At 42.2% G+C, this 22,698-nt stretch overlaps 2 protein-coding genes across 2 annotated transcripts; one reads left to right on the top strand and one right to left on the bottom strand.

Moving 5' to 3' along the window:
* Window positions 1-2,891: 2,891 nt before the first annotated feature.
* On the top strand, window positions 2,892-6,962 carry LOC139409044 (neurofilament medium polypeptide). The gene is given in 3 exon segments (XM_071153745.1): window positions 2,892-3,677; window positions 3,944-4,068; window positions 4,562-6,962. Coding segments are annotated over 3 exon segments (3,312 nt in total).
* Window positions 6,963-10,788: 3,826 nt separating this feature from the next.
* On the bottom strand, window positions 10,789-17,828 carry LOC139413101 (voltage-dependent anion-selective channel protein 2-like). The gene is made up of 9 exons (XM_071160166.1): window positions 17,636-17,828; window positions 16,140-16,211; window positions 15,833-15,882; window positions 15,421-15,573; window positions 15,162-15,214; window positions 12,999-13,226; window positions 12,508-12,658; window positions 11,938-11,995; window positions 10,789-11,131 (listed from the first exon to the last, which is right to left on the bottom strand). The coding sequence occupies exons 2-9, from the start codon at window positions 16,204-16,206 to the stop codon at window positions 11,040-11,042; spliced, it is 852 nt and encodes a 283-aa protein (XP_071016267.1). The 5' UTR covers window positions 16,207-16,211; window positions 17,636-17,828; the 3' UTR covers window positions 10,789-11,039.
* Between the last annotated feature and the right edge of the window lie 4,870 nt (window positions 17,829-22,698).

Below are 22,698 nucleotides of genomic sequence, written 5' to 3'. Positions count from 1 at the left end.
GTTTTTTTCACCTGCAGGATCGTCTGAGACCAGCCACCCGGACAGCTGATGAAACTATGGGTTTGCACAACCAAAGACTTTCTGCACAAACTGTCAGAAACAGTCTCAGGGAAACTCATCTGCGTGCTCGTGGTCCTCACCAGGGTCTTGACCTGACTGCAGTTTGGCGTCGTAATCACTTCAGTGGTTAAATGCTCACCTTAGAAGGCCGCTGGCATGCTGGAGAAGTGTGCTCTTCACGGATAAATCCAGGTTTCAACCGTACCGGGCAGATGGCAAACAGCGTGTACTGTGTCGCGAGGGCAAGTGGTTTGCTCATGTCAACGGTGTGAACAGAGAGCCCCATGGTGGTGGTGTGGTTATGGTATGGGCAGGCATAAGCTACGGACGACAACAAACACAATTGCATTTTATTTATGGAAATTTGAATGAGATACATTGACCACATCCTGAGACCCATTATTGTGCCATTCATCACCTCATGTTTCAGCATGATAATGCATGGCCCCATGTCGCAAGGCTCTGTACACAATTTCTGGATGCTAAAAATGTCCCAGTTCTTCTATGGCCTGCATAACCACCATTGAGCATGTTTGGGATGCTCTGGATCGACTTGTACGACAGCGTGTTCCAGTTTGTGCCAATGTCCAGCAACTCCTCACAGCCATTGAAGAGGAGTGGGTCAACATTCCACAGGTCACAATCAACAGCCTGATCAACTCTATGTGAAGGAGATGTGTCATGCTGCATGAGGCAAATGGTGGTGATACCAGACACTGGTTTTCTTATCCACAGCCCTGCTTTTCTTTGAAGGTATCTGTGACAAACAGATGCATATCTGCGTTCCCAGTCATATGAAATCTATAGATTTCATATAAATCTAAGTGATTTATTTAAATTGACTGATTTCCTTCTATGAATTGTAACTCAGTAACATCTTTGAAATTGTTGCATGTTGATTTTATGTTTTAATTCAGTTTATATACACTGAGTTTACAAAACATTAGGAACACCTCTTCTTTCCATGACATAGAATGACCAGGTGAATCCAGGTGAAAGCTATGATCCCTTATTGATGTCACTTGTTAAGTTCACTTCAAACAGTGTAGATGAAGAGGAGCAGACAGGTTAAAGAAGGATTTTTAAGCCTTGAGACAAATGAGACATGGATTGTGTGTGTGCCATTCAGTGGGTGAATGGGCAAGACTTAATATTTAAGTGCCTTTCAACGGGGTATGGTAGTAGGTACCAGGCGCACCGGTTTAAGTTTGTCAAGAACTGCAACGCTGTTGGGTTTTACACGCCTAACAGTTTCCCAGACGTGTCTAGAATGGTCCACCACACAAAGGAGATTCAGACAAGTTGACAGTGACTCAACTGTGGGAAGCATTGGAATCAACATTGGCCAGCATGCCTGTGGAATGCTTTCAATACCTTGTAGAGTCCATGCCCTAATGAATTGAGTGCAACACATTACTAGGAAGGTGTTCCTCATGTTTTGTACAGTCAGTGTATCTACTGAGTGACTTTCACCTGATCTAAAAGCACTTTCTCAACACTTTGTTTGTATAGGGGGTGGGGTGAGGACAGGTAGGGGTTACATATTACAATACCTCGAAATTATAAAAATGTTGAATATGAAATGTGTTAAAATATGTGAATCACTGTGTATCCTTTTCTAACATACATCTATCAAGTGACATGAGTTAATGTAATGTTTATTTTAGTGATGATACACTATTTTACAATAAAAAAGATGTTTGCTGAGACATTGTTTAGTCACATTTTCTATTTACTAATCTCTCTCTGTAGAGATTTTCATGTCTGATCAAGAGAGTAAATATCATGTGATATCATATTCACATTATTCACTGAAATCCATCATTGATTTCTATGAGCAACCTACCGTATACTATGAGGTGTAAATGAAAGCTGTATCACTGGAACACATCCAGTCCAACCCCTTTCAGCCAGTCTGTCTCCACCAAGCCAAGCAGACCCATGCATTTTCCTCATGTAGACATTTGTAAAAAGGTGCAAGATTAATGGGCAACTCCACCCATTTTCAACCTAATTTTCACTGGTTTGGTGCTGGAGATGATGAATATGAGGTTGAAAAGTGTTTGAAATGCCCTTTAAAAGTGCTGCTTGACTGAGAAATGGAAGCAGTTAGTCTTGGCTTAGGGTCATTCTTACATGACTATTTTACACTTGCATTACTGTCTCTTATATACAGTAACATACAGTTATATTACAAGGCAGACACATTCAGCCAAACCAGATTCTGCAACCCCTTTCTATTATTTAAGCCCCTTGGATAAAACAATAGTCTGAACACCTGACAATGTATTGAAGACATATGACTTTTCATTTTGAGGTGTCATTGTAGACTGCCGACGTTTCGAAGTGAAACTCCTATGCGTCAATGCTGTCTGAGACAAAACGATGAGGGAGAAAGAGAGACGGAGAGAGAGAGAACACAGGTGAGGACGCAAGCGTTGGCAGACAGTCAAGCCTACAGCTGATGCTATACATTTTCAGCACTAGACAGTTCCATTCTTCAGCGTGAGCAGACAGAGGGGGTATAAAAAGGTAGGAGCCGCGCTGCTTAGCCTGCACACTGACACTGCATAGTTTACTGAGGCAATATGAGCCACAGAATGGACTATCATTCGGGTTCTCCGCATAGGGAAGCTCAAGCTGAGTATTGCTGCTATCAACCCAAACTGACCGGATCCCCCTCTGCATCCAGGACCGTTGGCTTTGAGTCGACTATCGCATACACGAACAGAGGATATGCGACGACGCTGAAGAGCGAATTCGGATCTGTTCCGAGATCATCGGAGAGCCTTTTCGATTTATCAAACCCATTTACCGAGGTTTTGACAAAAATGAATGAGAAAGAACTGCTCCATGGGCTGAACGACCGTTTCGCCCGATTCATAGAGAAGGTGCGTCATTTAGAGCATGAAAATGAATTGTTTGAGAGGGAAATCGAGGAAATCAAACTAAAGGCACAGTCCCCTGCGTCTCTGGCCCAGGAGCACGAGCCGGAGCTTATGGACCTGAGGAACCTAGTTCATGACATCACCCTTCAGAAGCATCAGATCGAGATAGAGCATCAGAACCTGGAGGAAGATTTCCTCACCTTGAGAGACAAGTATGAGCAGGAGGCACGTGACCGCTCGAACGCAGAGAACGGCATCCTTGTGCTGAAAAAGGACGCCAACGATGCATACCTCGCCAAACTTCAGTTGGACAAGAAAGCGCAATCTCTGGTGGACGAGATCCGCTTCCTGAAGAACAACCATGAGGACGAGGTATCAGAAATGGTGGCCCAGTTCCAAGAGGCTCAAGTAACGGTCAAGGCGCACAACTTTGGCAAACCTGACATCACAGAGGCTCTCCGGGACATCCGTGTGCAGTTAGAAGGTCACGCCACCTCCGACTTTCAGCAAGCCGAGGAGGGCTTCCGTGTCCAGTTCGCAAAGTTAACCAAAGCGGCAGAAAGTAACAGAGAGGCGTTGAAGGCAACCCAGCAGGAGATCCAGTAGAATAGAAGGCACCTGCAGGGGAAGACAATTGAACTGGACTGTGGTAAAGGAATGAGAGAGGCCCTGGAAAAACAACTATATGAGCTGGAGAAGCGTCACTATGCGGAAATGATTCATTACCAGGTAGACTGGTTTATTTTGTACCTCTAACAATTGTAAGTAAACATCCACATGTTTATGACTCATATTTGTATTCAGGGCTATGTACTAGGTGTAGGCCACAAATATAGGCCCCATGTGAACTGTATCATTACTGGAATATACTTTTCTCATATAGGCCTATAGGGGTAGAACAATATTTACCCCCCTAAATTTCTCCTTGTTGTCATACCAGACAAAGTGGCTGGTTGACCCTATTATTGACTCTTATTGTGTGCTTTTCTGTCCAGGACACTATCAGGCAGCTGGATAATGAGCTGACCAATGCTAAACTAGACATGTCTGGCTAACTGAGAGAGAACCAGGACCTGCTGAATGTCAAAATGGCTTTGGATGTGGAGATTCTCTCTTACAGGTAAGAGACATCAGCTCTGTCTCTCCCATATATAAAATCATTGACTGAGGAAAATACCGTATATTTTTAGTCTGTTCCTGGATATATTCCGGGGTGTGGACATTTTATTCTAGCCCAGCGCTAACACATGTGATTCAACTTAGTGCTGTGTTAGAGCAAAACTGTGCAAAAGTGTCATAGCGATGGTGAGAGATTACTACAAAACACAGTCAATAGTGAATAATAAATAAAGACTAATCAAATGAAACAGTAGACATTTTATTGAAATAGTTTGATTTCATATTTAACATCAAATGAACATAGACCATTTCACAACACAGAATGACACTTTAATCATGATATGGATATTCAGACATATCCACACACACTGTTCTCACGAGCTGACATGGATGTGTGCAGAATTGATCAGTCTGGCATTTACGAGGCTAACACATTGGGACATATCTGTATTATAGTCATGACGGTAATAACACGTCTCTCTGCCTCCCTATAGGAAACTCCTGGAGGGTGAGGAGTCCCATCTGTACACCATCTCTGACACCCACATCTCCATGCCCTGCATCTACCGCCAGTCCCCCGTCTACACCTTGCCTTGCCTGGCCCGGCAGGGAGGGCCCACACGCAGGTCTGAACCCCAGTACAAGTTTGTTGAGGAGATCATCTCTGAGACCACCAGAGACATGGAGATGTCCGAGATTGAGGAGACAGGCTCCGAGGAGACGGTCGGGGGAGAGGGAGACAAGTTGAGACAGAAGCAGGGAGAAGAGAGTGACAAAGCTGAGAGGAGAAGTGGGGAACAGGTGGATGAGCAGAAAGAGAAAGCTAGAGGTAAAGTGGATGTTGAAGTGGACGCCCCGGAGGAAGAGGGTGAACAGGAGGAAGAGTCTAAGAGACAGCAGATGGTCACATCAGCAGAGGTCGAGGTAAATGGAGATGGAGTTAGCCCTAGTGAGGGAGAAAATGGAGAGGAGGGAGATGATGAAAGAGAGGAGGAAAAGGGGGGTGAGCCAGATGCAATCAAAAAGACAGAGGACATTGACAGAGGTGAAAATACACAAAGTGAAGTCAAATCAGCTGAGGCCACCAGTGAGGGAGAGAAGGAAAAACTGGACACAACAGAGAAGCTAGACAGCGAGATAAATGAGACATTAGAAAAAGATGACACCCCAAAACAAGGCAAATCCCACCTAGAGGTTCCCATGAATGGTGACATCTCAACAGAACCCAAAACGTCAGAGTTAGAGGATAGCAAAACAGGAAGTTCAATAAAGGGTGAACCACAGGTCCCCACAGAGAACATCTCCAAAGAACCCAAAAAGGTGTCAGAGGAGAGAAAAATAGAAAGGCCTTTACAAGAGAAAAAAGAGGTAGATCTGAAAGAGGAGAGTGCCCCAACAGAGCAACAACAAGATAGCCCAAAAGAAAGTCCCATCAAAGAGGGAAAAAAGGTAGATCTGACAGACCAGAGTGCCCCAACACTGGAGCAGAAACCTGATCAGGAGCACAGAGAGTCAGACCAACCTCAAGAGGCAGAGAGTGCTGTGACAACACAAGAAGAGGATCTCCCTGAGCCCACAGAGAAGGACATGGAATCCTCTGATAACACTGCAGAGCTCAACACCAGTTCAACCAAGGAGACAGTGGAGCAGGTGAAGTCACCTGATGATTCTGGTGTAAAAACGACACAAGATGAGAGAACAGTAGGAGGTAAAATGCCAGACAGAATTCTCAGCACAACAAGTGAGTGTAAGGAAGACCTTGTGCAAAAGACTCCTAAAAAGGAGGTGGGTCCGACAGAGCAAAAAGTGAGCAGCAAGGATGATAGTGTAAAAATTGTTGTGCAGAATGAACATAATGGCAGAGAAAAGGTCACAAAAGATGTCTCAATGGGTGAGGACAAGGGGAAAGAATCGGAGACATCCCCTAAACCCAACCCCACTGTGACTCCTAAAGAAGAAACAACCCTGTATCCAGAGCAAACTGTCACCCCTAAAGAAGAAACTTCCCCAAAACCAGAACCAGCAGTCACCGCAAAAGAAGAAACTTCCCCAAAACCAGAACCAGCAGTCACCGCAAAAGAAGAAACTTCCCCAAAACCAGAACTAGCAGTCACCGCTAAAGAGGAGACATCCCCTAAACCGGAACCCACTGTCACCCCTAAAGACGAAACATCCCCAAAACCGGACCAAACTGTCACCCCTAAAGAGGAGTCATCCCCACAACAGGAGCCAACCGTAACCCCTAAAGAAGAAACATCCCCTAAACCGGACGCCACTGTCGCCCCTAAAGAAGAAACAGCCCCGCAACCAGAGCCAACTGTCACCCCTAAAGTAGAAACTTCCCCAAAACCAGAACCAGCTGTCACCGCTAAAGAAGAATCTGCCCCAAAACTAGAACTAGCAGTCACCACTATAGAGGAAACTTCCCCAAAACCAGAACCAGCATTCACCCTTAAATTAAAAACTTCTCCAAAAGCAGAACCAGCAGTCACCCCTAAAGAAGAAACTTCCCCAAAACCAGATCCAGCAGTCACCCCTAAAGTACAAACTTCCCCAAAACCAGACCCAACCATCACCCCCAAACAGGAAATATCCCCTAATTCAGACCCAACCCTCACCCCAGAATCAATGACAACCCCTAAACCAGACTCAACCCTCACCCCAGAATCATTGACCAGCCCTACAGAAGAGAGTGAAACGATGGGCAGTGGTGACAAAGCTAAGACAATCACACCACCAGAGGAACAGATGCCTGCAGTTGTAGAGAGCAAGGACTCACACAGGGGGGTGCCAGAAAGCAACACAACTCAGGAGAAACCAGAGGAAAGTATGGACAAAGAGCCTGAGAAGGTTACAGAACCCAAAGACAGAGAGCTTGAAGACCAAGGCCTCTGAGTTAAAACCTGAACATGTTGAGATATCTATTACAAAGATATCACCAGTGAAAGAACAGGATGTATCAGCCGTGGGTTTGAAAGATCAGACAGATGATGAGAAGATAAAAGGACAGGCGCAATTTAAAATAGACGAGAACGGCTTTACAGGACGTGATGGAGAGAGCAAAGATGACAAAACTGCGAAGAAGACATCAACAGGAGAAGCTGCTGAGCCAATTGCAGAGAAGCAGGCTAAACCTAAAACTTTGGACTTAACCTCTTTATATAATGACTAGATTTAGAGGTCAGTAGAGGTTTTCTTTAAAACTGCATGGTTAGTGCAAGCCTTTAAAGCAATATGAGAACTGCTCCACCTTAAAATGTAAAGTATCATGATTCGTGACTGTCAATTATAACCAGGGCCGAAACTTTCACTGGAGACGGGGGGATATGTCCCCCTCCCACATTCTGAAATTATATTTTTGTCCCCCCCAGTTTTATCATTGGAATATGTTACAAAACAGGCAACGATGTGCTCTAGGACCATGTGGATGCCTCCAAGTGGTTGGGGAGGCTGTTTGGAGTGTTTATCCAACTTTATATATATATTTTTTTTACAATAATAATAACGCTCCCCCACTTCTAAAACCAAAGATGCGCCCCTGATTATGAGGCACAATTAATGAACTCCTGCAAGAGAGATGTACTGTAATATTGAATGTAACAAATCAAAAGCTGTATTTTGCTGTATCTATTTACTTCTGACCAATGGATGATAATGTGCATAGGGATGATAATGAGAATGGTTGATAATGTGATTTGATCATGCCTGAATGTGCTGAGCAATAAATGCTATTTGAAGAGCACTTCTGTTTCCAGCTATTCTTACATACTGTGCTGTATTTCACCTGATAAGATGGCATCACATCCTATTTCCCCATAACATGGCAGAGACTTGCGGTTGAGCCTTTTATAATAAACAAAAATATAAACGTAACATACTGAGTAACAGTTCATATAAGGAAATCAATTTAAATAAATGTATTGTCTTAAGCTATGGATTTTACATGACTGGGAATAAAGATATGCATCTGTTGGTCCCAGATATCTTAACAAAAAAGTTACGGGCGTGGATCAGAAAACCAGTCAGTATCTGGTGTGACCACCATTTGCCTCATACAGTGTGACACATCTCCTTTGCATAGAGTTGATCCGGCTGTTGATTGTGGCCTGTGGAATGTTGTCTCACTCCTCTTCAATGGCTGTGTGAAGTTGCTGGATACTAGCGGGAACTGGAACACGCTGCCGTACACGTCAATCCAGAGCATCCCAAACATGCTCAATGCCTGGTGACAATGCAGACCATGGAAGAACTGGGACATTTTCAGCTTCCAGGAATTGTGTACAGATCCTTGCGACATTGGGCAGTGCATTATCATGCTGAAACATGAGGTGATGGCGGCGTATGAATGATGAACAGATGAATGGCATGACAATGGGCCTCAGGATCTTGTCACGTTATCTCTGTACATTCAAATTGCCATCGATAAAATGCATTTGTGTTCATTGTCCGTAGCTTTTGCCTGCTTTTGCCAACTGTTTACAACGTTGAAGTCAGCAAACTGCTCGCCCACAGGACGCAATACACTTGGTCTGTGGTTGTGAGGCCAGTTGGACGTACTGCCAAATTCTCTAAAACTCTGTAGGTTTCGGCTTATGGTAGAGAAATTCATATTAAATTCTCTGGCAACAGCTCTGGTGGACATTTCTGCAGTCAGCATGCCAATTCCACTCTCCCTAAAAACTTGAGACTTCTATTACATTGTGTTGTTTGACAAAACTGCACATTTAGCCTTTTAGTGCCCCCAGCACAAGGTGCACCTGTGTAATGATCATGCTGTTTAATCAGCTTCTTGAGATGCCACAACTGCATTATCTTGGCAGAGGATAAATGCTCACTAACAGGGATGAAACAAATTTGTGCACAAAATTTGAGAGAAATAAGCTTCTTGTGCCTCTGGAACATTCCTGGGATCTTTTACTTCAGCCCATTAAACGTGAGACCAACATTTTACATGTTGCATTTATAGTTTTGTCAGACAACACAATACCACAGATGACTCAAGTTTTGAGGGAGCTTGCAATTAGCATGCTGACTACTGGAATGTCCACCAGAGCGGTTGCCAGAAGTTGTTTTAGAGAACTTGGCAGTACGTCCAACCGGCCTCACAACTGCAGACCAAGTGTAACCACGCCAACCCACGTGTTGGTGTTGTGTGGGCGAGCAGTTTGCTGATGTCAACATTGTGAACAGAGTGGTCCATGGTTGCGGGGGTGGGATTATGGTATGGGCAGGCATAAACTATGGACAACACAACTAATTGCATGTTATGGATTGGCAATTTGAATGCACAAAAATACCATAAGATCCCGAGGCCCATTTTTTTCAAGGTACAGTATCTGTAACTAACAAATGCATATCTTCATTCCCACTCATGTGAAATCCATAGATTAGGGCCTAAATAATATCAATTGACTTATTTCCTTATATGAATTGTAACTCAGTAAAGTCTTTGAAATTGTTGTATGTTGTAAAACATTGTTTTTTAAGTATATGAATCTTGTTTTGTTTTATGTTCTGAATCTAGAAAAACATGCCAATGAAATTATCCCTGAAGCATTATACAATGGTAGAAAAAGTATAGATTTGTATTAAGTACATGAATACTCTAAATGTTAGAATGAAACAAGCAAGGCCTTTAAACACTTGGGACAACAAATTAAATGCATTTTATGGGGTCTGATGGAATTGACAAATCCAGTTAGGTGCATTTCATAAATGGTTTAAATTAAGTTGTTCCTTTACATGGTGAGATTGTCGATAAACATATTTTAAAATGTTACGGTTGGGATTGTCCCATCTTTAAAGAAACCCTGATAATCAAGACCTCCAAGGTCCGAGTTGATCATCTCACACAAAAAAAAAAAAATCAGGAGTTGGTTTGTAGAGCTCAAACACTTGATTGAAAAGTTAAAACATACAAAAGGGATCTCCCAAGTTTCCCATGATCGCTGTCTCAGCCAGCCCAGATGAAGCCCCTGGGAGAGCCTACACACAGCCAGACCGTATCCAGGCAGTTTGGCATTACTGTGAACATTAAACCACTCCTGTAGTCATCTGTAGCAATGCAGAAAACAAAAGCAAGCCTGCCAGGTCGGCCAAGAATTACAGGTTTTACCCAAACTTAGATTCTTACTGTTTCAAGCCACCCAAAAACTTTTCCGATTAAGAGAGTTCTTCATGTACAGCTTTGATATACCCATCAGGGTTTGAGATGTCATACAACAGTAATTAAATAAATAGGAGAGAAATAGCATGCTGAAGAACGTGGTTGCAAATGAGAAATGTCTTCAGACAGAATACCAAATGATTGGTTAGAAGTGGTCAAATCAGTAAGTATGACCAAAAGCACCCACCGCATTTAACCAATCAATTGACATCTCACTATATAAAGAACAATACTTAAGGGATAAATATAGGAGCTACAGGTGACCAACTAATGAGTAAAGGGAATACTTATGTCACTGTGATATTTCAATTTTTGCTTTGTCATTATGGGGTATTGTGTGTAGATTGTTAAAGGGGGGGGGGGGGGGGTTATATATAAAAATGTAAAAAACGTTTTAGAATAAGGCTGTAAAGTAAAAAAAATGTGGAAAAAGTCAAGGGGTATGAATACTTTCCGAATGCACTGTAAGTGAAGTTTCTGGTCACATTGGGATGAGAATGGTGTGGCGCATTTCATTGTCATGGCAGTGTTGGATAGATACAATGAGAAGGTGTATAAATTACTGACCCACTGCAAGTGTCTTTTAATGGAAACTACAAAGCAAACATGTACACCAAAGAATGACGGAAATAGCTACCGTCATAAAACTGTAAAAAATAAAAGACCGTAGTGTTTCTTTCTCTTGTTGTTGTAGCCTCAGAACACACCCCTTTCCATGGTAGATCCTCTTGCTGGTTTGAGTTGGAAATACATTATAAGGCCAGATTCTGCTGATATTCCCTTATCCCCTTCGCCGTGAGGATAGTTTAGGCCTCCAGTTCCAACCCCAGGCCCAGCTTGTGGCCTCCAGTGTTGATGCTCTTGCCGTCCACCAGGGCAGAGAGCGTGAGTTTCACACCTGCAACAGAGGAGAGACAACAAGGCTCGCATTCAGGATGAGGGTAAAATAAATAAAATAGGTGTCAACCAGAGATGGAAATTAAGAAAGCCCGCTGGCCGGAAGATAGTACTGTTGAGACATGTGCCATACTAGCCTACTATCAAAGCAGTGAAATTCCTTACGTTCCATCCCTGGTGTCAACATTCTCATCATTGAGGATAGAAAATCTCATAGAGCTCAATGATTTCCTTTTTCAAATGAAAGCGAAACTAGTCTGTCCAACATCATTCTACCTGAGCCTTCTGAAACACTGCAGGAGTGCACCTATAACAATAACAGTACACCGTGACACATTGACAGCAACGTGAATAGGACGTTGCATTACTGGGGACTCACTTGCCGAGATGATTAGCGATCAAGTCGAGATCACCCCTTCAAAACAGCATGCATGATGGCAGTTGCTGAAATTGACATAAAATCTCTCTATTGGCCGACCGTTGCTTTGAGTCTCCAGTAAAGCATCATCTTAAAAATCAACTTTGGTGCCGGGTGGCGTGTATACGTGCACTTTAACTGAAAGAGTCCTACGCCCCCCCACCCCATTTACTGTACAATGTGTTTCTTTTCAGATGCAATACTGTATGCAGGTCACGTTGAGCACTTTGGTTCAGGAAGAGGATGTTGCATTAGTGTCGGTTGCTCATAGAGAAGTAGTGGGCTACAGACAAGAGTGGTAATCTAACATTTCAACTTGAGGGAACTTAGAGAACCTGTAGTATCAGCAGTAAGAGAATCCTTAAATCTCCTGTAAAACGAGGTCTTACCTGGTCTCAGCGTCTGGGTGTATCCAAGACCGACCAGGCTGATGTTGTTCACTTTAGCCTGAAAAACAGAATCAATTGTTTAACTTACAAGCCAAAAGGCAGAGGAAGGTTCCTAACGACGGCAGCCTTCTAAACTAGAGTGGGCAACTCTGATCCTGGAGAGCCAGACAATGTGGCGAGTGCTGTAGCAGTAGTAGACAGCACTAGTAAGTATGTAGTGAGTGTTGTATACAGCACTAGTAAGTATGTAGGTGAGTGTAGAAAACATAGAAAACAGCACTAGTAAGTGTTGTATACAGCACTAGTAAGTGTTGTATACAGCACTAGTAAGTGTGTAGTGAGTGTAGAAAACAGCACTAGTAAGTACTTGAGCGTTTCTTGCATGTGTTCTTAGGATACAGTAAGACAAAGGGATGGTTTCCTGGACACAGATTAAGCCAAGTCCTGGACAAAATTAAAATGTGAATTCAATGGAAAATCTCAATTGACATAGCTTTTTAGTCCTGGACAAGACTAAAGCTCTGTCTGGGAAAACTGGCCCAAAGAGAGTCACTCCTGCACAGTACTTACACTGATGGAGGCACTCTTGTCCAGCTGGTATTTGGCTGCGATGCCGAAGCTTGTGCTGTTGCTGCCGGCAGTCCAGGCAAGGTTGACTGCTGTCTCCAGCGCTGGACTCACTTTCTGGTAGATTGAGCCACCAAACTGTACACCGTCATTACTGTAACAACCACCAGGGACAAGATTAGGGAGAGAAGGAGTGATAAGATAATATTTGTCAAGTCGTAGCCTTTACCATGCTATGCAGTTTGTAGGGCCTGACGTTTTGATCCCTGGTTAAATCATTATTAATCAGATATTCAATGATTACTATAATTTCCAGGTTGACTACAGCTGTCCAGTCATCTATGTTCATTGTTTTTGTGTGCGCTTTTTTATTTTTTTTATAAATACACACAATTGAATAGACAATGTTTGCCCTTGAAGGTAATTGGTATTGTATGCTCATAGCAGAGGACTAGAAATTCATACACTTGTATACATTGTATGCTCTCACTTACACGTTGGTGTGTAGCTGGAAGTCTCCGGTCTTGTATCCCACAGCAAAGTTGTTCTGGGTCATCTTAGACTTGGCCGTGTCAAAAGTCATCTGGTAGCCGGCGAGCCAGCCCTCGTAACCAACGACGGCCGCTCCATGGATAGCAGGGCCAGCGAAGTCAAAGTCAACGTCACAGCCCAGGTTGACAAACTCGCGCTTGTAGGCGGTCTTGACTTTGCCGCTCTTCTTGCTGTCGTTGTAGCAAAAAACACATTTTGTTAGCCTACATTCTGAAGTTAAATATTTTTATTGAACAGCCAAACAGCTCAGGCCAACAATAACCAGTCTAATGGAAATGTAGCAACAGTAACAGAATATGAAGGCAATTGGCAGAAACCAAGAGCTTGAAAACCTCTCATTCCAGTAGTAATTCACCCACACAGTCTTATGTTCCTAATCAAATAGTCCACAAGCAATACAAATCCTGAGCAATGTCTTTCTGGATCGTCATTACACACTAGCCAACGAGGTTTTCAGTAAGTGCACAAACACACAGCCTCCATTCACACACAGCATTAGCAACTAGAGATTACAATAACACATTATGAGCCCCACAAAATGCTTGTGCTAAATGACACTAAGGCCAGTTCTAAACTGATAGCCTAGGCAGTGTGACAAGCTGTAGAATTCCGCAGAGTGAAGTTGCCCTTAGATGCTGACCGTGGGTCAGTTTTGCACCTCCCCCCATTAATGGTTAAAGTTAGGATCAGTTTCCCCTCCCAAATCCTATATCTGTACCTAGCGGAAACACCTCCCCCAGAGCTCAGTGGACATGCAGCAACACCCCCTCCTCCCCACAACCCCAACATGTGGCCCACCATGTGTCACCACGGGATTTACACTTCCAGGAAAGCCAATACTATGTGGACTGGCTGGGGAGGAACTACTGCATAGGTTTTGGTCACACACAAAGCTATCTTATAAAGTATTTCACAGTGCTACTGAGATGGTATAATTCAAGAAATACATTGTTTCATCTAACATGTCCAAGCAGGAACACACGATCAATATATTTTTATGTGCATTATGGGTTGACAAATGGGTCATTATTGCTATAACGTTACTCGCAAAATTAGGGCCCAGAATTGCAGATTTATTTTATTCAATAGACATTACATTTGCTAGCATCTTTTTATGTACAAATAGCTCATAGGCTGGTTCATTTGGGAAGTGAAAACTCATTAGCTATAATAGGCTGCTATTGTTAGCCTTGTAATTAATTAATCGAACAGTAAATTAAATGTAATAAAAAAAACTGTTGCATACTACCCAATGACGTCTATATAGGCCTATGCAATGACCGCAAATGGCCGATGTGCCCTACCAGTGCTCTGTATACGTCAGCAATACACCAGTTATTTTGGTTGAAAACTATGCTTAAACAATCAGTATTGAGAGTTGAGAAATACAATGTAATACCTACAGAAAGCTGAGGCCCTTCTCTCCAACAGTCACAGCAGTTGCTATTTTTCCCCTCCCTCTAACCTACTCAGAGCATGCCGAGTGAAACAGCCACAGGGGCTGGGCACAGACTTTCATGGAGGAATCCGGATATTTGGATTTTATTAGGATCCCCATTAGCGACAGCTCGTCCTACTGACGAAAAAGACAAGACTTTACAATTTATATAAAACATTAAAATCTAGTAATGCACTTTAGGCTACTGCTTGATCGAATCATGGTTTTAGCCACCCCAAAAATAGTTTGATTAAATTGTCAAAATCTGGAGCCCAACTAGGAGAATAAACATCTCCATTCAAATATACAAGCAAGAAAACATAATAATAATAATAATCAATTCTACACATATGAGTGCCATTTCAGGCTGAAGATAATTTGACTGACCCCGTCACCTCAGATCTACCCACAAGCCTGTGAGGACTGCACACCCCAGATCATGTTACCTTCATGTAAGGACACTATGTGCTGGACTGACTCTTCTTGGCTAGCTATATGTTAATAGCATCAGTACCCATATGTCCAAACACATGAAACACCATTTTAAGTACTAGAACCACATTTTAGTCATTTAGTAGATGCTTTTATCCAGAGTGACTTACAGTAGTGAATGCATACATTTTTAGAACTGGTCCTCTGCATTGAAATCGTACATTTGTAATCTTACCCAGTGTTTGGTGAGAAGGTTGTGTCAAATGTCAGCTTCAGACCCTTGACAATCTAAAGAAAACAAGAACAGAGAACCAGACTGGTAACACAAGTTTGATCTTCCGGCATTTCATGTGATCACTACATATCGAACATTCATTACTTGTTTGAATCAGCTTTCTTTTCAATTGTGTGTCAAGGCTATTGTGAGAAACTCCAAACACAACACCGATTGTGTTACAAAAAGCATTTTCAATAAAGCTTTGTTGAATCCGAACCTGGTCTTCGACGGTGATCTCTGTTCCTAGGGTGTTGTCAGTGTTCCACTTCTCTGTGAAGGTCAGGCCGTACTCTGACCTCTTGTATTTGGTTTCCAGGCTGCCCGCCACCTTGCTGGTGTCTGTGTTGGTGGAGCCAGCTGTTTTGAACTCCTGCAGAACATTTGTAAAAAAGGTTCACATCAGGATATGAATAAATACAAATGTTGTAAAAATATCTTAATTCACTTGGGGTTTTATTGTCAAGGAGAGTATTGAACTATACTGCTCCTGTGAAGCTCTCAGGGTTGCAAATTCAAAGTATTACACAATTACTGCAATCATAAAGACCACATACACAGTAGTAGAATAGAGATAGTTCAACATTCATTTTGAAAGTACACATAATTAGAAAGAAAATAAGTCAACTTACCACTCCGCTGCCGGACTTGGTCTTCACATCAAGCTTCACCAGGCCGAACCCTTCAGGGAGAAAGCAAAGTCAGTCAACCACTGATGCATATTTCACAAATGGGAAATAGTCATTAAATAAAATAATACTTCATACACTAACATCTTACAGGATGACATGCAGAGCCGAGATAGAACACCATCCTGCCAATTGGTTTAGAATCCCTCAAATAAACTCACCCTATTGGTTCTTCCTGTTCTGAAACAAATGTGTTTCATTACAAACAATGACCACTACAGTATATTTGTTTGAGTGAAATGTACAGTACCATAGCCTTTGCTGAAGATGTCCTTGGCGGACTTGCCGAGGTCACCATATGATGGAGGCACAGCCATTACACCTGTAGCAGGGAGAAAAAAATGTATACATTACACAACAGTCAGAGTTCATTTTGATTTACAAATTGCCTGCTTTGGAAACCAATTTCTTTTGAATCTATGAACAGGGATAGGAATAATAAGCGACATAAGGGTCCCAGGCCGCTAGCAGGTCCCCAACGACAAAAAAACATTTAATTTGTATTTTAGGTACTCTGTCAGGGTCTCAACTTACTGTTTAAAGCTTGAATAGTAAAATACACATGGGTTAAAGTTCAACATTTGCTTGTGCATCAGCAATTTCTCATCATGTCAGTCACTCAACTATCCATGTCATCATTTTTAGATTGATAATTAGTCTAGCCAGCTATCATGGCCTAATACTGACCAGTTACCCAAAGCAGGGGAAGGCGCCCAGGGGACGGACCACCATTGATTTGTTAGTCATGCTCACTCTGATATCATTAAAATGGCATAAGTCAAGGCAAAATGTGTATAGCAGGAAACTCACTTTTATTTATTTTTTACATTTCTCTCCACTGTCAAGAGTCACTAAAATGTTTTGCCCGCTTAGAGGCCCCAAAAGGCTAGTAGTCCCTGTCTATGAACATAAGTACTCATCCAACACAGCTAGTCATCCACTAGGAAAAAAAAAAAAACTGTTTTCCAACTACTTTACCAGGGCTCTCCAACCCCAGTTGTAAATAACGTGATGCAGTTTATCAACCAGCTAATTACTATAGTTAGGTGCTCTAGATTATGGTTGGAACGAAAACCTACTGAATGGTAGCTCTCCAGGAACAGGGTTGGATAGCCCTGCACTATACAATAAAGAGTGTGGTTGCCTGTCTATAACAGCCAGCTCTATCAGCCCAGAGAAAGGATTCCCTTGCAGACGTTGATAATCTGAGTGGGTATGATAAGTGGCCTGTCTGGTTCTGGATAGCTAATTTATCTGAACTGACGCTGGGCCACACCTCAGTGACTCACTCAGTTAAAGCCAGGCAGAGGAGAGGAATGTAGGGCTAGGTCTGGGAAGCGCTTCACTCAGTTTAATTCCAATTCGCTTTATTGGCATGACGTTTTGATACATATGTCCACTCTCCAGCCAATTACTGGCTCCTATCCTGTCCGTCCAATTAAATAAACTACTGGGTATTGTGCAATTCAGAGACTCCATTAATGTTACTAGCTAGGTCATTATCCTAGAGCAGCTCAAAGTAATCCGGTGAACGCCATTTAACACACATGTGCAGCGGACATGAGTTGTCCTTTCTCGTATAAGGTTACATACAGGTCCAGCAGCAAAGCTCATTAGTTAGATAGCTAATGCTAGGCACATTTAGCGATAGTGTGTCAGGCAGTTCTCGAGCAAGCGTGGTCATAAACCGCGGCAAATGTCGTTTAGTTCCTTTAAAATAAAATCCAGTTTAGTTGCTTTACTTACCAGTAAAAGATGAGGCTAGCAGTAAACTTCACCGGTTGGAGGGCGACTTGAAGGAGACTGCAATGTAATGAAATCCAGCCTATCAACCGAAAGACCCCTCTACCTGTCACATGTTTGCCTGTCTAAAAAAAATACTTGCAGATTCATTACAAAATAATTACAAAATCAAAAGTTTAAAAGGCTTTTGGCTGTGACTAGATTTTTTTCTGTCAATACAAAAAACATTCTTACGCACTTTTTTCCCCTTATGAATAGAAATATGTATTTATCATAGATTCATCCATTTCCGTGTGTAACTTCTCATGGACAACTATGTTTGATCCCGTGGAATACGATTCAAATTTGAATAGAAGTAGTTCCTAACTGCTGAAAGGATCAGACTTGTCCTATCACACCAACATTGGTAAGACATTTAATGAATGATCTAATTGACAGATCAATTTATTACTGAGATTCACATTAAACACGTTCACATTGAGATTGATAAAGGAAAATGGCAAACGTATAGTGAATATATCAGAAGAACTAGCTGAGTTTCCATCCAATTTGTGACGGAGTTTCATGCGAATATTCTCAAATCCACATAAATAAAATATGCGCATTTTCTCACCAGAGATGTGTTTTCATCAAATGTACTTGTATGTATGTATTGCCGATAAAAGTATGTGCGTGATGACAGTGCGCATAAAAATAACTTGGGGTTAAATTCTCATGTACTGAATAAAAAAAAAGTTAAATGTGTTCCATTGCATTTAACTCTGATGGTTTTGTCACAAAAAAAGTGTTATGTAGCGAATGTACCCAATGTGGTATTGGCACGTGCGCTCTGGCAAATAGCTAGCTGATACAGTGCGGGTATAACCTACAGTTAGTTAGTGATGGGTATTCCGTCTCTTTTCAGTGAGGCGGCTTGTTCGGCTCAGCTCATCAAAAAGAGCCGGTTCGTTTAGCTCCCAAACGGTTATTTTTCAAGTCAAACAGTTTGCGATAGTTTGACTGATTAGTGAAAAAACAATTATAATTAAATTAAATCATACTCTACCTTAACCACAATGTATTTATAAATGCATTGGTTTGTTATGAAAAATAATGCTATTTAACGTTCGCATTTAATGTATAACTTTAATGTATATGAACAAAGTGCATATAAATCTAACCATTCAAAACTAATACAATCTGAACATCATAATAGAATATTGCACCATAAAGAAAAATAAATAACGTACAAAACTGCAGCATCCCACTTAAAGAGAGGGAAAAGAGGTTCCAGTTTATCACCATGTTATAACCAGCAGCACACAGCAAAACTGACCATATCTTGCTTTTATGAGAGATTTGCATTCAGAAATGCAAGCTGCCTCACTGATGCGGTTTCTTCTCTCGGTAATTATTTGTCCCGTTTTCGCGAAGACCCTCTCCGAGGGAACGGATGTGGCCACTATGCAGAGTCTCCCTGTCATGACTTTAGTAAGCCGAGGGGCTCCTCCAAATAGGATTCGACCTCCATTATGGCATCTGCTGAGGGATTCCTTCGTGCTCAGTTGTTCTCTCGTAAAACAGCAGACGTTTGTGGCACTACTGCTGGTGCTTCTGCTCCATCTGATCCCTCTTCTTCCTGTTGCCAGAGCCAGCTGACTGCTGGGGCTGTTCCTCCCTGCTGCTGAGGTTATTCTTTGAAGAGCCTCAATCGCTCTGGCATCACTAAAGGCTAACTTCTTAAACCTGGGGTCAAGTGCAGCGGTTTCTGATATTATGGGATTATATTCCATTGATGAACATAGGGTGTCCATCAACTCTGTCACATGTCCTGTGGTTACATTTGCTTCTCTCTGGTGGCTGGCTGTGATTCGCTGCAGACCCTTACACAGGAGTATCATTTGAGGCTGTCACATAGCTGAAGAGAGAGAACAGTAACTTATTAGTTCAGGTTAATGTTCTTTCCTACTGATACTACATTCTCATCTACTGCTCATATACATATATAATACTGGATTAAATAATGTAGTATTAACTGCTTACTGTACCTCTCTCCACTGATCTCCACAGTAACCTGTTCAAAGGGTTCCAGGACTCTGTACACCTCCACCACCTCCCATTCCTCTTGGGTCAGAGCATCAACAGGGGCATTGACAATGGCCAGGGTAGAGATTATGGCATCATTTGACTCAAGAAACTGCTTCAACATATAAAATGTTTAATTCCACCTTGTAGTGCAGTCTTGTTTAGGCCTCAGCTCAGGCATCCCCATCTGCCATTGTGTACATTTTAGTTTTTCAGCACCTACTGTGCTCCTGTGGAAGTTTTCCACAGCTGCTTTCACTTTGTGGACAGTGGGCTTCATCACCTTCAGAGCATCTCTTACAATCAGTTTGATTGTGTGGGCAAGACATGGATGATGGCTAGCTTCACAGTTGGGTGCACAGTTCGCATATGCCGGTGTACGGTGTGCGTAGAACCGGCTTTATATAAGGTTTTGTTTTGGCAAATTCTACTGTGCTCTAACATTGTCTACATTATTAAAATGCATCCAAATGCTACTGTGCCTCCAACTAATTTTCCAGCTGTTTTCAGTCTGAGCAGACAGGCAGAACGAATGTGCTTGAGCATTTAAGCCTACATTTAATTTTTTCGTTCTTTGAATTAGTTAATTCTATTAATTTAAATCTTTTGATTATTCATATCTTAATTTAAATAAATAGTTTCGGCTCCTCTGATATGCGAGCCTTCTCCCGTTCACCTACAAGAGCCGGCTCTTCGCAAACGACCCATCACTACATACAGTGTTTCCCAACCAAGGCTAGGACCCATGAGACCATAGGTTTACTGGTAAAATCCACTTCAAGCATAGGCCTACTTTGGGTAAAACCAAATGTACTTGGTGGCACAGCAACCCCCCCCAAAAAATTTAACCACTGGCCTACATGAGATTATGGACAAAAGAGCATAATTATTTTAATTTGTCAAACGGCAGCCAAGCATCATGTCACCAGAATGAGACCCTCGATATTTATTGGAAATTAGCTTGTTTTTAGCTGATAGGAGTGGAATCCAGTGTGGTCGTCTGCTGCCATAGCCCATCCATGACAAGGATCGACGAGGTGTGCATCCTGAAGTGTCGTTCCGCGCGGTTATTTGTCTCTTCTTGCTATTCTCCTTCGACCGCTCATCAACAAGCTGTTTTTGCCTATAGGACTGCCTCTGACTGGATGATTTTTCATTTGCGATAAACCTTAGACAGTCGTGTGAAAAGCCCAGGAGGGCAGCTGTTTGAGAAACTGCATCCGGCACACCTGGAACCGACAATCATAACACAATCATAACACGCTAAATCTCTTAGGTCAGTCGTTTTGGCCATTCTATCGTTCAATCGAACAGTAACTGAATGCCTCGATGCCTTCCTGCCTGCTTTATATAGCAAGACATTGTCTAGGAGCGATCCATTTGTTAACGAGGTGGTTAGCTAAAACAGGCCACTGATTGCATCTTAAAAGTATACATGTTTATCCTCTGACTAGATCTTCATATAATTGAAGAGGCATGTGTTTAAATATCTATTAGTGCTTAGGCCTACAGACCCATTGTTCCCCATGGGCATGCATTAGAAATAACTCAGTGTTAAGCGACTGATGCCGTTAGATGTCTTACCTATAGATGTCTTACCTATGCACAATGTGTGTCAAGGACCAAAGCACGAAAGAGAATTTGACTACTTCCTATTCTCTACTTAGACATAAGTCTAACTCTATTCCTGCTTCCATATGAGTGTATTATGTCCCTCAGTTAGCCTGGCTGACACGACTCACATGGTACACAGCGAGAGAGAGCTGTGACACTGGTCTGGACAGGTGCCTGTTGTAAATGCAGTAGTCTTACATAAATGGGCTGAGCTTGGATTGGTTCTCAAATGTTTGTTTCCTGGATCAGAACCAATCAGTAAAAAAAGCACAGCCCCGCCATCATTATCGCCATATGCCTACATCAAGGAGCCAAGACTGACATCAGGAAGACTGAAGAGTTTGGTATTAGCCTGACTACCTCTCACTAGCAGAAACAGCCATTACATTATATTGACTAGTAACAGGCACAACAATACATTAGCTAATTTGTATGTTGCAAATAAAATAGGAATTCAACAGCCTATTTAGTTGGTGTGGGGCAGAAACAGTTGAGATGGAGTCAGAGGTTAAGGTGCTAAAACATGTGAGATTTATTTTACAGGGCAGGTGATAAAGACAAGATCCAGAAGTTGCATTTACAGGTGACAGAAAATAGTTGGGAATAGAATAAACTTGCAAAATAAACTTACTAGCCCAATCGCAATATATAACCATGACTTGAGGACTAAAGCAAAACACCTCAAACAGGCCCATAAACACATCCGAGTAGGCCTATATGGCAGAGGTTAAGTTTAGGGTTAGTGGATCATAGAAATGTTGAGTTAATTGATCTGAGCATCTACAAACTTATTTGGGACTATCCAAATTAAGGGTTACCAATTTCAGTTCAGCACCCCTAATTCTATAGTTCCTGCCTCACACCCCGACCGAGAGCGGCTGTGACTAGACAGTTCAGTACCATCGATCCAACTACACCACCCTAGGTTTACACCAAGAGCATAGGGAGCACTGAATAACACTATTGGCTGCAGGTTCTTTCAGTTTGTGGTTGAGTGGAAGAACATGAAATGAGAAGAGGCATGTCACAATTCAGTTCATGTTGTTATCTTCCAAGTTCAGTTTCTATATTTACTTTAGCACAACTAGCAGGATAACATACAAATTATTAGTGCAGGAACAGCATTAACATCTTTAACTTAAATCATTATTTCATCAAGGCAATACTTCTCTTAGCAAACAAAACAAAGGCTTCAGACACCACCTCAGACACATGCACCATCCCCTGGGCAGCCACATCTCAGAGGCAATAAGGGTTATAAACAGAGCCAATCACATTGCTCCGTGAATCTATCAGTTAGGAACACTCAATTAGGGCAATAGCATGCAAAGTAATTAACTGTGACATTCTCGCCCACTAAGACAAAAGATGTCCACACATTTGAGTAA

This window comes from Oncorhynchus clarkii, chromosome 1 (genome assembly GCF_045791955.1).
Source record: "Oncorhynchus clarkii lewisi isolate Uvic-CL-2024 chromosome 1, UVic_Ocla_1.0, whole genome shotgun sequence".
Taxonomy (NCBI): Eukaryota; Metazoa; Chordata; class Actinopteri; order Salmoniformes; family Salmonidae; genus Oncorhynchus; species Oncorhynchus clarkii.
The sequence above is the reverse complement of the archived record's forward strand: the minus strand, read 5'-3'. Positions and strand labels throughout refer to the sequence as shown.

Excerpts from the sequence above, each read along its gene's own strand:
- LOC139413101 (XM_071160166.1), bottom strand. The coding sequence starts at position 16,206 with ATGGCTGTGCCTCCATCATATGGTGACCTCGGCAAGTCCGCCAAGGAC. Across the intron at positions 15,883-16,139 it reads CATCTTCAGCAAAGGCTATG|GGTTCGGCCTGGTGAAGCTT; the intron begins GTACTGTACATT and ends TTCTCCCTGAAG. Across the intron at positions 11,132-11,937 it reads CACCCAGACGCTGAGACCAG|GTGTGAAACTCACGCTCTCT; the intron begins GTAAGACCTCGT and ends CCTCTGTTGCAG.